General features: G+C 41.9%; 1 protein-coding gene across 1 annotated transcript in view; it reads left to right on the forward strand.

The window, feature by feature from the left end:
• The first annotated feature begins 252 nt into the window (after positions 1–252).
• Positions 253–12,948, forward strand: part of MED24 (mediator complex subunit 24) — a 22,256-nt gene continuing 9,560 nt past the window's right edge. The window contains exons 1-12 of the mRNA XM_025041722.1: positions 253–343; positions 707–895; positions 980–1,062; positions 8,456–8,494; positions 8,844–8,917; positions 9,265–9,497; positions 9,642–9,698; positions 11,123–11,234; positions 11,393–11,543; positions 11,835–11,948; positions 12,435–12,482; positions 12,918–12,948. The exon at positions 12,918–12,948 is cut by the window's right edge and continues 15 nt beyond it. Of these exons, the coding sequence (XP_024897490.1) occupies positions 766–895; positions 980–1,062; positions 8,456–8,494; positions 8,844–8,917; positions 9,265–9,497; positions 9,642–9,698; positions 11,123–11,234; positions 11,393–11,543; positions 11,835–11,948; positions 12,435–12,482; positions 12,918–12,948 (1,072 nt within the window). The 5' untranslated portion in view covers positions 253–343; positions 707–765. The remainder of the gene's footprint in view (positions 344–706; positions 896–979; positions 1,063–8,455; positions 8,495–8,843; positions 8,918–9,264; positions 9,498–9,641; positions 9,699–11,122; positions 11,235–11,392; positions 11,544–11,834; positions 11,949–12,434; positions 12,483–12,917) is intronic.

The following is a 12,948-nucleotide window of genomic DNA, read 5'->3' on the forward strand; positions in this document are numbered from 1 at the left end:
GTCGGAATATGATTTAAATGCCGGACCGACAGTGACGTCATTGGGCGACGCCTGACTGCGAGCCGCTTTTCGGGAGCCCTCCCGCCTCAGTCTTCTGAGTCCCTGTAATGCCTCAGCTCTTACGTGTCCTTCCCTAGAGAGAAACAATGCGCGTTGACTGGCTTAGTTCCTTACCTTCCACGCTAGCTCAGTCTGAAAAACTACAATTCCCAGAAGACATCGTGGCATGACCTGTCTTGCTTCATTCTTATTGGTTTATGTTTGTTACTCTCAGCCAATAGAAAATAAGTTCTTTGATAAGTGCCAAAATGGCGACACCTGGGACCTAGAACTAGATTGTCCGGTAGGCTTAATTTGGGGAGGTGGTGGATGAAAAGGAAATAGGGAATTATAGTTTTAGGATTGGGGAAGGTGGAGGAAATGGGGGGCAAAAATCTAGATTTGGGATGGTAGTGGCCGAGGGACGCTAAGAGAAATTAGGCAACGTCCTTTTTATTCTTTGTATTAAGCCCCTTTGAGCCCCTCTTAGCTCCAGTTTAAGGAAGGATGGTTCAGGGTGGAAGAACCTGACAGGGTCCCTACCACCCATCTTCCCCTTTTTTTCCTTTTTGGTTCTTCTGCCTCCCTTAATCTTGTATTTTCTCCATTCTATTTAATTCTACCCTCCCCTGTTCTTTTCCTCGGAATCTCCCCTCCTCTGCTCTAGCTCAACTTCTCCCATCTCAAAGCTGACCGCTGCCAGCCTCGCCTCCTCAGAGTGAAATCATGAAGGTGGTGAACCTGAAGCAAGCCATTTTGCAAGCCTGGAAGGAGCGATGGAGCGACTACCAGTGGGCAATCAACATGAAGAAATTTTTTCCCAAAGGAGCCACCTGGGACATTCTCAACCTAGCAGGTCTCAAGTAAAGTAGGAAGGAAGGATGGGAGGGCTAAACTCAGAAAAATTGTAACCACATAGTCTTACTTTGCCCCCTTGCAGAAGCCCTACTGGAGCAGGCCATGATTGGACCTTCCCCCAATCCTCTCATCCTGTCCTACCTGAAGTATGCCATTAGTTCCCAGGTAAACTGCCCCAACTATTCCAGAGAAGGTAAAAAACTTGGAGTACAATTGTGAGCTCACACTTTCTAGGTGCATTTGTTTAAACACACCACTTCTCTGAGCCTCAATTTTCAGAATAATACTTCATTGGTTATAACGAATATTACATTAACTTTTTCTATCAATAAATATTCAGAAATGCTTATATGTGCCAGACTGTGCTCCAGGCATATGACTGTGAACAAGATCTGATCCCAGCACCCAAAGAATTCACTGGGTAATACAGACTAAATAAGCAGTCAGTCAGTCACAGGATGGGCTTATGATGTAGGTTAAGACAGAGGACTATGGGAGTGTATGGGAGTGTATGGGAGGGACACCTAATCCAGTCTGAGCAATCAGGGGGGATGTGATATTTAAACCAAGACATGAATGTTGAGTAGGAGTTAGCCAGGCAGATTGATCAGGGTACAAAGCAAAAGCATTTACAAAGGCTGGGAGACAAAAATCATATGGTATTTAGAAGCTGAAAATAATTTGATTTGGCCAGAGCAGCCGTTTTCATCTCAGGATCTTTTATACTCTTAAAAATTATCAAGACTCCCACAGAAGATTTGTTTATATGTGCTATCAATTCATATTTATCATTTTAGAAATTAAATTAAAAAATATTCATGTATTTGAAATTAACAAAAAAATCCCTTTACATATTATTATAAATAACATTTTAATGAGAAGTAACTATATTTTCCAAAGCAACAAAAAAATTAGTGAGGAAAGTTACATTGTGTTACATTTTTGCAAATCTCTTTAACGTCTGGCTTAATAGAAGACAGTCGAAATCTCGTATCTACTTCTGCATTCAATTGTTGCAATAGGCCGTTTTGGTTGAAGTATGTGAAGAAAATCTGGCCTCACACATCAGATACTTAGTTTGAAAAGGGAAGAGTATTTTATTAAGCTTTTCAGATAAATGTGATATTTTTCTTTGATGTTACACTAAAATTTAACAGGTAATGTGAAACTACATCAACGAACTTTTTATACTGTTGCATTACCATTGGTCTCTCTCTTGCTTTTTGAATAGGTCTTTTACCCATGCATGCCTCATTTTATAATATTATGAATTGGTCATTTGGAAAATATTCATTACTGGGTTATACAAATATTCTAATTATTGACACATTTAATTATATACTATTATTACATGTTTTGGAGCCTCTGGGACATTTCACTGTAAAATTGTGAGAGAATAAGGGTGAAAAAGATAGATCACATCTTAGTAGTTTTGACCTCACAGATCCCAGGGAGTCCCTGGACCTTATTTTGGTAACTGCTGGGCTAGCACTTCAAAGAGACTGGTGTAGAAAGAGAAGATAGAGGCTAGGTCATAAAGGACGTGTGGGTGATGCTAAGGAATTTGGACTTCATGCTAGGGTGATGAGTAATTATTTAGACAGTTTTAAGTGGAGGAATGTTGTGATAGCATGTATTTATATACGTATATATGCACACATATATATATTTAACATGCAATAAAATGTACAGTTCTTAAGATTAATTCAGTGAGTTTTAGCTGTTGTATATATCTTTTTCACTAACATCCAAAATAAGATACAGAACATTTCCATTCTCCTAGAAAGTTCCCTTGTGCCCCTTTCTAGTCCATCCTCTTACAACCACTAAATATTTTCTATTATCTCGGATTAATGTTGCCTATTTTTGGATTTCATAAAAATGGAATCATATAGTATATACTCTGTATACTTTCTTATTTTGTTTACTATAAATGTTTTTAAGCTTTATATTATATGTATCAGTAGTTCATTCTTTTTTAAAATTGCTGAGTAGCATCCTCAGTTGGCATATGGTTCTTGTACTTTATCTTCTTGGCATCATATCTGCTTCCATGTTAGCACATATTCATCTACCTTATTCTTTTTAACTCCTGTATAATGTTCCATATGTACTGTAGTTTGGTTGTTTTAAATTTTTTATTTTATAATCAGTGTTGCACTGAACATCCTTACATTTACCTCTCTGCATATCTGGGATTATTTCCATAGGATAGATACTTGGAAATGGAATTGCTAGGGTTTGAAGAGTCCCCACATATTAAATTATAGTAGATTCTGCAAATTGCTCTCCAAAAAGGATTGTATCAGTTTGCACCCTCCTCCGTAGTGTTGACAGTATTCCCTATACCTTGCCAGTCCTGGAGAGAATCTTAAGATTTTTTCCAAAGAGGCAGAAAATAACATTGCATTATATCATGTATTTCCATGATTGTGATTTTGAGCATGTTTTTATATGTATGCCTTCTGTGAATTACTTATGTATATAATTTTTTTTTGGTAGCAGTTTTATTGAGATATAAATCATGAACTATATGGTTTACCGATTTAAAGTATATAATTGACTAGTTTTTAGTATATTTGAAGTTGGGCAACTGTCACCACAAATCAATTTGGAACATTTTCATCACCCCAGGAAGAATTTTTACTGATTTTTAAGTGTCTTTTAATATAATCTATCTTCTAATCCTTAACCGTTATGTATGTTTTAAATTTTTTTCTATCACTTTTTTTAAACTTGTGATATTATTTTTTTGGCATACAAAAGTTTTGAATGTTTTTGCTCAGATTTAATTAAACATTTTTTTTCCTATATGGCCTTTGTCTTGCGTAAGGGGTTCCCTGTACCAAGGATCAAAATATATTCTTCTCTAATTTCTGCCAACACTTTGCTTTTATTTTTATATTCGTTTTGTCTAATACATTGAAAATTTATTGTTTTCAATAAATTTATTTATTTGTTTGTTTGTTTGTTTGTTTTTCGAAACAGATGGACAGTTGGCTTAACTGTCTTTATTGGATAGGCCATTCTTTGTCATCCCTAAATTCCCTTATGGACAAGGGTCCATTTCTTGACATTCTAGTATATTTCATTTATATATTTGTTTTTTCTTGCACCAGTACGTTACTGTTATAATTACTATACCTTTATAGTATGTTTGATGTCTGGCTAGGCAAATCTTCCTGTAGTAGTTCTATTTTTCGGGAATTTCTTGGCTGTTTTCAGGCTTTTTTATTTTATTATAATTTTTTTTGGCAGACGAATTTTAGAATCAATTTTGTTTAGTTCATTTGAATCCTATTATATTTTGATTGGGATTTCCTTGATTTTGTGGATTTGGGGAATTTGTGGACTAATTTTAGAAAAATCCTTCTAGTTGTAGTTCAAAGAATGAGTTGGAGGGGTATAAGACAGAAGGCAAGGAGACCATTTAGTCTGGCATATTTTTTCTGGTAAAGAACCAGATTAGTAAATACTTTCTGCTTTGCAGGTCATATGGCCTCTGTCACCACTATTCCTGTCATTATAGCTTGAAAGCAGATATAGATAATATGTAAATTAACGGGCATGCCTGTGTTCTTATTTATAAAAAAAGGTGATGAGCCAAATTTGGCTTGCAAGCCATAGTTTTCCATGATTTAGGCTATTGTAGTGATTCAGGTAAGAGATGGTACTAGCATAGACTTGGGAAGTAGCAGCAGGGAAAAAAAGATGAATTTAAGAACAATTTAGGGAGGGGCATTTAGAAGATTTGGTCATTAACTGGATGAGAGGCATGGGAAGAAATCAGGCTAGTGTCTAGGTTTCTGGTTTGGAGGACTAGATGAATGATGGATTGTAGGGAGACAGTGGGTGTAGAGTAGAACTGTTGTTATGGTTGGGATACAGACGAGGGGTAGAAATGACATCTTTGATTTTGGCCTTGTTATGTTTAAGGTGCCTGTATGAGCTATCAGAGAAGATACTCTGTAGGCAGCTGAACATAAATGTCCGTAACTCAGAAGGAGAGGTCTAGACTAGAGCTGTTGATTTAGGAGTCATCAACTGCAGATGGTAATTGATGCTATGAACATGGACGAGATTGCCCAGAGAGAGTGTGGAGAATGAGCAAGGAAGTGAATGACCTAAGCCAAATTCCTGAGGAACCCATCCCATTTAAGGAACACACAGGAAAAGAATTCCTTATAAAAGTCTGCAAAGAAGGGGTCAGTGAGGAGAGAAGAAAAGCAAGAGAGGGTGATATCAAAAAAGCTCAGCAAGGAAGGAGAGAAGTGAAGAATGAAGAGATGTTTCCTGGTGTCACATGCTGCTGGGAGATCAGAATCAAGAAGTGTTTATGGAGCTTAACAACATGAGTTTGTTGATGAGCTTAATGAGAAGATTCATGCAGTGGGAAGGACAGAAGTGATTGGAGTGGGTTGAATTGCGAACGGAAAGTAAGGAGGTCGAGACAGTGAGTGTGGAGAACTCATGCCTGTGAAGAGCAGGAGAGAGAGGGTGGTAGTTAATTAGAAATGTGGGATCTGCGGGAAGTTCATTTAAAAATAGAAGAATCTTGAGATGTATAAACACCGATGGGAAAGGCAAAAAGAAGAAAGAGGCTGAAGTAACAGTAAGAGAAAAATGAATATACATTAAAGACCTTAATGACTTACAAAGTGCTATGCAAAATTAGTAATTTATTCTTCCTTCAGAGTCAAGAGGCTCTTTGGTCTAGTGCTGTGCATGTAGAGGGCACTTAGGAGCAGCTGAATATGAAAAGTAGAGGAGATTAGAGAACAGCTGTGGGGTCAGTCTGGGCTGGCCAGGTGTGCAGTGGGCCACACAGACAGTCTCTATCCTCAGTCTGGTGGTAGTTTAGAGCTTTTACGTTGATAGATATGTTAAGACTGGAATGGGTTAAATCTTTCTGTGAAAAACAGTTCAGCATGTGGAAAATATTTTGAAGTCTCTGGAGTAGAAGTGCTTTATTGATACTGTTAGCAAAAATTTACTGAACGGAATTCTGAATTAGGAGACCACATATACTCATTATAACTAATGTCATCCCTTAGAACATACAGAAATGGGGGTTTCTCTTCTGATAGTTAAAGGTCAATTTCTAGTGGGAACATCCAGCTCCCCCTTCAGGTTGGTATCCTGCAAGGTTCAGTTCTCTGCCAAGCTCTTGCTATGGGGACATCAGTTATAAATAAACAAACACTCACCCGGAACGTTATGGTCATCCTGCCTAGGCAGGCTCCCAACTTTCTGATCACTGTCAGACACTAGCATTGGCTTCACACTACGTCCTGCTGAGAGTGGCACTAAACACTAATTGTGTATTTAAGTCCTCTGTGTGTTTTGCACCTGTTTATCCAAGAATACTAGTTAAAGATATCTGAACAGAGAGCAGTCTGTTCACATGATGAAGAAATTAGACATGGAAGGCATTGCCATGCATGTAAAATTCACCATACTAAGGTCATTGAGGCTGACTTAGCTTTCTTAAATCTTTGGAAATTTCTGTTCTTCTAGTGAAGATAACTCATGAGGCAGGTAATTATCTCGATAGTTTCTGTCATTGTGTTCTTTTTTATTTTGGTGTATTTTGCCACTGATTTTGAGTATACGATTCTAACTTTTCTATGGTATTACTCATTTTATCAGCATGCTATAATTTTTTCATATGACAACTTAGAAGACTTTCTGTAGGGTTTAATTTCATTCAGGATAACATTTCTTTTGAACTATATCTTTAATCTTTTGGTGATGAGTAGGTTTTATTAATAGAAATTCATTTTAAGGTAAATTTTTTCCAGAATGTTAGTTTCTAGAATTCCTCAATGCAAAGCAATAAAACTGGAAGATCTACCATCTACTAGGCCCCAGGCTAGGTTCCAGAGAAACATATATAAATTCAACACTATTTCTGTTCTCAAGAAGCTCACTCTTGGAATTTTTCAAAACATATTTTGGAAATACTTGTTAAATGAGATTTCTTAGTCAAATAAGTTCGAAAAGTATTGCTGGCTTCATCTTTAGTCATTTTAGCAATTCTCATTGTATACAAGTGTATTGTGGTTAAGAGAAGTATTACAGCAAAGAAAGCTCTTTACTAAAAGAACCCTTACTTTAAAAAAGCTCTTTATATGTTTATTTCAGAGTTTTTCAAATTCATATCATGCAGAAGCTCTTTGTGTGCGTAAATTTTTTTTTGATAGAGAACAAGTTTTTATTTTTTTTGAAACAAATATATACAATAAATATAAGTTTTAAATTTAATAAATAGAATCTAGGTAATAAGTATACATGTTTCACTACATATTTCTTTCAACTGCTTTATGTTTGAAAGTTTTATAATAAAATGTTGGGTAAAATCAATAGATATATTAGAAAGTAGAATTTGATAAGTCTTCCCAAATGAGCTGTGCAGTTTGGGTGTTTTTTGTTGACTTTTAGATGTTCAACTTATTGTTATTTCAAGGGGAGAGATCTGGAGATGTCTCACTCCACCATGTTTCTAACGTCACTCCTAAAATTTCTTTTAATTAAAATTTTTTTCAATTACAGTTGACATTCAGTATTGTATTACAAAATTTCTTAACATCTTTAGGAACCTTTGGAATACCATCATCCAGTAGAACTTTCTAGAGTTATAGAAATATTCTATATCTGCACTAATACAGTAGCCACTAGCCACATGTGGCCTTTAAGTGCTGGAAATGTGGCTAGTATGACTAATGAACTGAATTTTAAATTTTGTTAAATTTTAAATTTAAAAAGCCACATGAAGCTAGGAGCGTTCTTATTGGACAGTGCAGCTTTGGAAGATACTTTGGGAAATGTTGATGTAAGGATGTGTTTTTACTTATTCATTCTACAAACATTATCACCAAGTTAATGAGGATCACTGAGTAAAAAGTATCCTTGTCCTCAAGGAGCTCCTAGTTTGCTGGGAGCAGCAGGCACTTGCTGTGGGACAATTGGAATAGGGGATTACTTGGAGCACAGAGGAAGGACTTCAGCTTTGGGTGGGAGGTTGAGTTGGTCAGAGAAGGTATCCTGGAGGAGTTCTAGAGAATAAATCCTAGAGAAATGAGTAAGAGTGTGTATAATAAAATTCACTGCCTATTTCAAGGTACAGGTACTACTGAGTCATTGCAGGAAATGTGTGCTTGTCTCTAGTATTTGTCAAAATAAAATCACTCTTGATAGAAATTGTAGGAGTACAGGAACATAATCTGACTCTTGTCCATTCTTCTGTCCACTGGTAGTCAGTTAAACCTGTATATAGTGGGCAATGAGTGGCATGTGAACGTGAGACATGTCACCTTTGAATACCCCCAAATCATCTTCTCTGTAGGTTTATGCTTATGATGTCATTTGTGGTAAGTCTGTTAAAAGGAGGAATGGGGACAATGCCTAGTGTTACTGCCTCTCTATTAATGGGTTGAAAAGGCATCTGAAAGGGATTAAGGTTTTAGGAGAGCTGCAGGAGCTCTAAGTATTAGTGTTTGTTTCTCTCAGCTGTGGGACACTAGTTGTCTGAACTTTTATTTTTCTTCTTTCCCTCCAGATGGTGTCCTACTCCTCTGTCCTCACAGCTATCAGTAAGGTATGACCATTGCCACTCACAAGCTAGGTAGGGGGCAGGGGGTTAGAGATACGGTAGTGACAGAGGGGGCCCCACCTCCTTGACTGCTCTGATCATGTGACCACTGAGGCTGGCCAGGCAGCACATGATGTCTCTGGCTGGCATTGCTATCTTCCATTGGAGGGAGGAGCATCCCGGGAAGTGGGGGCTGGCAATTTAGGAGCCAGTTTCCAATGTTGAAAGAACTCCAAGTCTGAAACCTGAGGTGGGTGGAAAGATGAGCAGAAATGCTCAATGTCCCATCTGCCTCATTTGTGAGACTAGGAGTTGACTGGGGCATTCCGTAGCATCACCACTGTTCTTTCCACAGTTTGATGACTTTTCCCGAGACCTGTGTGTCCAGGCTTTGCTGGATATCATGGACATGTTCTGTGACCGACTGAGGTAATGGCAAGGGTGGGAGGCAGCATTAGCTTAATGGAAAGGAAAAGCCCCGAGTATATAGACTGAACCCAACTCTAGGTTCCTGCACTTCTTCCAAACTGCTCACCTGCACCCACCCATCCCCATCCTTTTCTATTTATTTCCTTAGGACAAAAATGCTGCTAGATCTGGAGTAGCGCATTTGAAATCTTGTCCAGTGGAAGCCGATGGGGCTGTTTTCCCTGAGACTTTGCTAGCTTTCCAACTCTCTTCTCTAGTAGGGGAGTTCCAGGCACTCTGGGGAACATAGGTGTGGGTCAGATTTCAGCCTTTGGAGCAGAGACTGATTTTGCATCCTTTCCCGGTAGCTGTCATGGCAAAGCAGAGGAGTGTATCGGGCTGTGCCGGGCCCTTCTCAGCGCCCTCCACTGGCTGCTGCGCTGCACCGCAGCCTCTGCAGAGCGGCTCCAGGAGGGGCTGGAGGCTGGCACTCCAGCCGCTGGGGAGAAGCAGCTTGCCATGTGCCTGCAGCGCCTGGAGAAGACCCTCAGCAGCACCAAGAACCGGGCCCTGCTCCACATCGCCAAACTTGAGGAGGCCTGTATGTCCCCTAGTTCCCCTGAGTCCCACCTGCCACTTCTCCCATAGTCAGTTCTTTAATTGAGAGGGGAGAGGCAGGATGGCATCCCACTTTTTTCCAGGAGGATCTGAAATCATCCCACTTCCTTTTTTTTCTCCCCATAAGCATTGCATACATCCCAGGGACTTGGGCAGGGTGGCACCCGAGCCAATCAACCAACAGGTATTTACTGAGCATTATTGTATGCCCAGCACTGTGCCAGGTGCTGGGGGCGGGGGGCGGGGGGCTTCTGAAGCAGCATGTGGCAGGGTCCCTGCCCTCAACCAGCATACATGCTAGTGGGGAGCAAGACTAGTATGTAATATATATGGAAAAAATTAGAGGACAAGACAAGCACACCATCCATCCTTGTGTTTGTCTCCCTGTTACTGATCATCTGGAAAAAATGTCTCTTGTGTTTGAACATTGCCTAAAACCCCTTTAAACACTAGACCTGTCAGCTGTCAGGCCTGCTGTGCCATGCACCCCTTGACTCAAGTGCACATGTTAAATATTGGAACCCTCTGGAGCCTGAGGTCAGACAGATCACCTAGTGGGGGGGAAGATTCTGGTATTCTGGGCATGGGCCTAAAGGCCACAATCTTGCTGTGGCTTCGAACTACCTAAGGATCTCTTGTTCTCCCCACAATGAGAATGCTGGAATGGGTTACCCCCAGGTCTTCAGGACCAGGTCAAAGAACTTGTTATAGGATTACTATATTTATTACTTCTCAAAATATGGTTTATTGCCTGTGAAAAGTCCAGAAAGGTGACCACTATGTAAAAATGGGCTATGACAGTTTCTTATCTATCTTGAGCACTCAACGAATGTTTGTTGGCTGAAAAATGAATGGATATTTAACTTAATTTTAATGGATCTCAGGTCATTTTTTTTTGGTTTTTCTCCCGTGTGCTACATGGAGGTTAATGGGCTAGTTGGTGCCATTATTCATCATTTGACCCTCTGGAATTGTAACTAGGATAAGTGACTTATATTTAAGTGCTAAATCATGCGGTATAGACCATGAGTTCAGGCATTTAGGAGGAGAGATCCATGGGTTGGACCAGTTGGGTAAGTTGGGGCTTGAACAGAGACTTGAAGGATAGTGAGAGTTGGAGGGTGAAGATGAATAGGAGGGGCATTTTAGAAGGGAGAGCAGCTAGAGCAGAGGCCCAGACGGAAGGCTGTGGAGGAGTCCGGCTTGACTAGGGTGGAAAGTGATGGCCACTTGCAAGGGCAGCTCACTCCAGAAGTGATTTGTGGCTGCCTCCCTATTTGGGCTGCTGGGTTCCACCACCCCACCTCCCAGACCCTGCCTCTACCACTGCCTGTGTTAGGACACACTTGGTCTCTAAAGTCAGCTGTACGCATCCCCTAGAAGTCAGGCCTCTGGGAATAGTTTCTAGGGGCTTCACTGTTGGCGTGTACCCCCCTCTATAGAAACAGTGCATGCTGCCCCCAGGCCCTCAGTCTTCATGTCACCTTTAAGGGAAGCCTCTCTGCTTGGTTTCGTGGGCTCAGGGGGTGCCAAAGGCCAGGAGTTAGGGGCCAGTCTCTCACTCTACTCTGTTTCCCATCAGTTTCTGCATTTCCTTTTTTCCACCAGCCTCCTGGACAGCCATTGAGCATTCTCTCTTGAAGCTTGGAGAGATCCTGGCCAATCTCAGCAACCCCCAGCTCCGGAGCCAGGCTGAGAAGTGTGGCACACTCATTAGGAGGTACCCGGCTCCCAAGGCGATTGGGGTCAAGGGAGAGGTGAAAGGCCCTAGGTGGGGATGGGATCATGTGGCACCTGGCCCTGACCTTTCCGCTCTCACCTCCTCTCCAACTCTTTCTAGCTCACCAAACACTGTTCCCCATATATCTGTCCCCTCAGCATTCCCACCATGCTGTCTGTGCACTCTGAGCAGCCACACAAAACTGGCTTCCCCACCGTCCACGCACTGGTCCTGCTTGAGGGCACCATGAACCTAACAGGCGAGACACAGCCCCTGGTGGAACAGCTCATGATGGTGAAACGCATGCAGGTGGGAGGGCCAGAGTTGCTTCTCTGTCCCCAAGACAGCCGACCATTTGGAGGCAGGAGGGAGGATTCTTCTAGTCTTTCTAGGAGAAACAGGGTTTCTCCTATTCGTGGTGGAGAGTGGATCCCAGGCCCACATGGTTCGGCCATCTCACCTGATGTCCTAGTTCTCACATTGAGAGTGGGGAGAAGTGTCTGCTTCATAGTCTCTGACCTAGCTTGATCCCCAGGGGCCTGCAGAAGATGAAGGGTGGATGGGGCACCCCTTATGCCTCACCCTTGGGTCTTCCCACAGCATATCCCCACCCCGCTTTTTGTCCTGGAGATCTGGAAAGCTTGCCTTGTGGGGCTCATCGAGTCTCCTGAGGGTACAGAAGAGCTCAAGTGGACAGCTTTCACTTTCCTCAAGGTACCTGGGACATGAGAGCAGCAGAGAGCAGTTTAGGAATGGTTCTCAGGAAAAGCAATGTCACTCTGGACCTTTGCCCCATGTTTCTCCCTGCTGGCGTCATGCCCAGGCTGCCAGATCCCCCAGCGCAAGTTTCCATCGATTATTTTGTCCAAAAGTCCCAGGGCCGTATTTAGTCCACTTGGCAGGCCTCTGCTGTTTTTGATCACACAGGTGCTGTTTAGCTCAGTTGTTATCCAGATTGGTGCAGGGCAGTTATGGGAGCCAGGGAAGTAGGCCCCAGGCTTTGAAGCGGGGTCCCTGTGTCCTGTAGGCTGAGGGCACCAGGTGCTTGAGTACTTGTCAGCTTTCTGATTTGGCTCTAAGGATGCTTTCACTTCCAGGGCAAATGTTCCTATCTCTCTGCCCAGAGCGGGGAGCTGGAGGGGATGCCTTTAGTTCTGGGTGAAAGAGAAGAACTGTGCTTCCTGTTTTTTTCTCCTCTAGATTCCACAGGTTTTGGTGAAATTGAAGAAATATTCTCATGGGGACAAGGTGAGTTGAAGAAATGAGATGGGGCAGGGCATGGTAGCAGATGAATTCTTGTTTCCGCCCTGGAGAAACAAGGGTAAAGGAGGGGTCATGTAGGCCCTAGCTGGGCAGTTGTGCAGTCTTGTGCCTAGAGGAAGGGAAGCAGGTGTGTGTATCTGAGCATCTGCGGGCATCATGCACAGGCACCCAGTCTCCAGACAGAAGGCAGCCCGGCTGTTCAGGAGGCAAGGTTGCCTGAGAAGATCAGGGCCAAGGTGGCCATGCAGAGAGCAGTGGTGCCCCATACTTATCCCCATCTAGTCACTGGAAGTCATTGGGTCAGCACGGCCGATTTGTAGGTGTTTATATCCATAGATGAATGTCCTTATGAGCCCGCATTGCAGTTGGGGGTGTGGAGGAGAACATAGAAACCAGATGGTAGTTTCTGGCTCTTTATAGGACTTTACCGAAGATGTCAATTGTGCTTTTG

The sequence above is a fragment of the Pteropus alecto genome, unplaced genomic scaffold (genome assembly GCF_000325575.1).
Source record: "Pteropus alecto unplaced genomic scaffold, ASM32557v1 scaffold98, whole genome shotgun sequence".
NCBI lineage: Eukaryota > Metazoa > Chordata > Mammalia > Chiroptera > Pteropodidae > Pteropus > Pteropus alecto.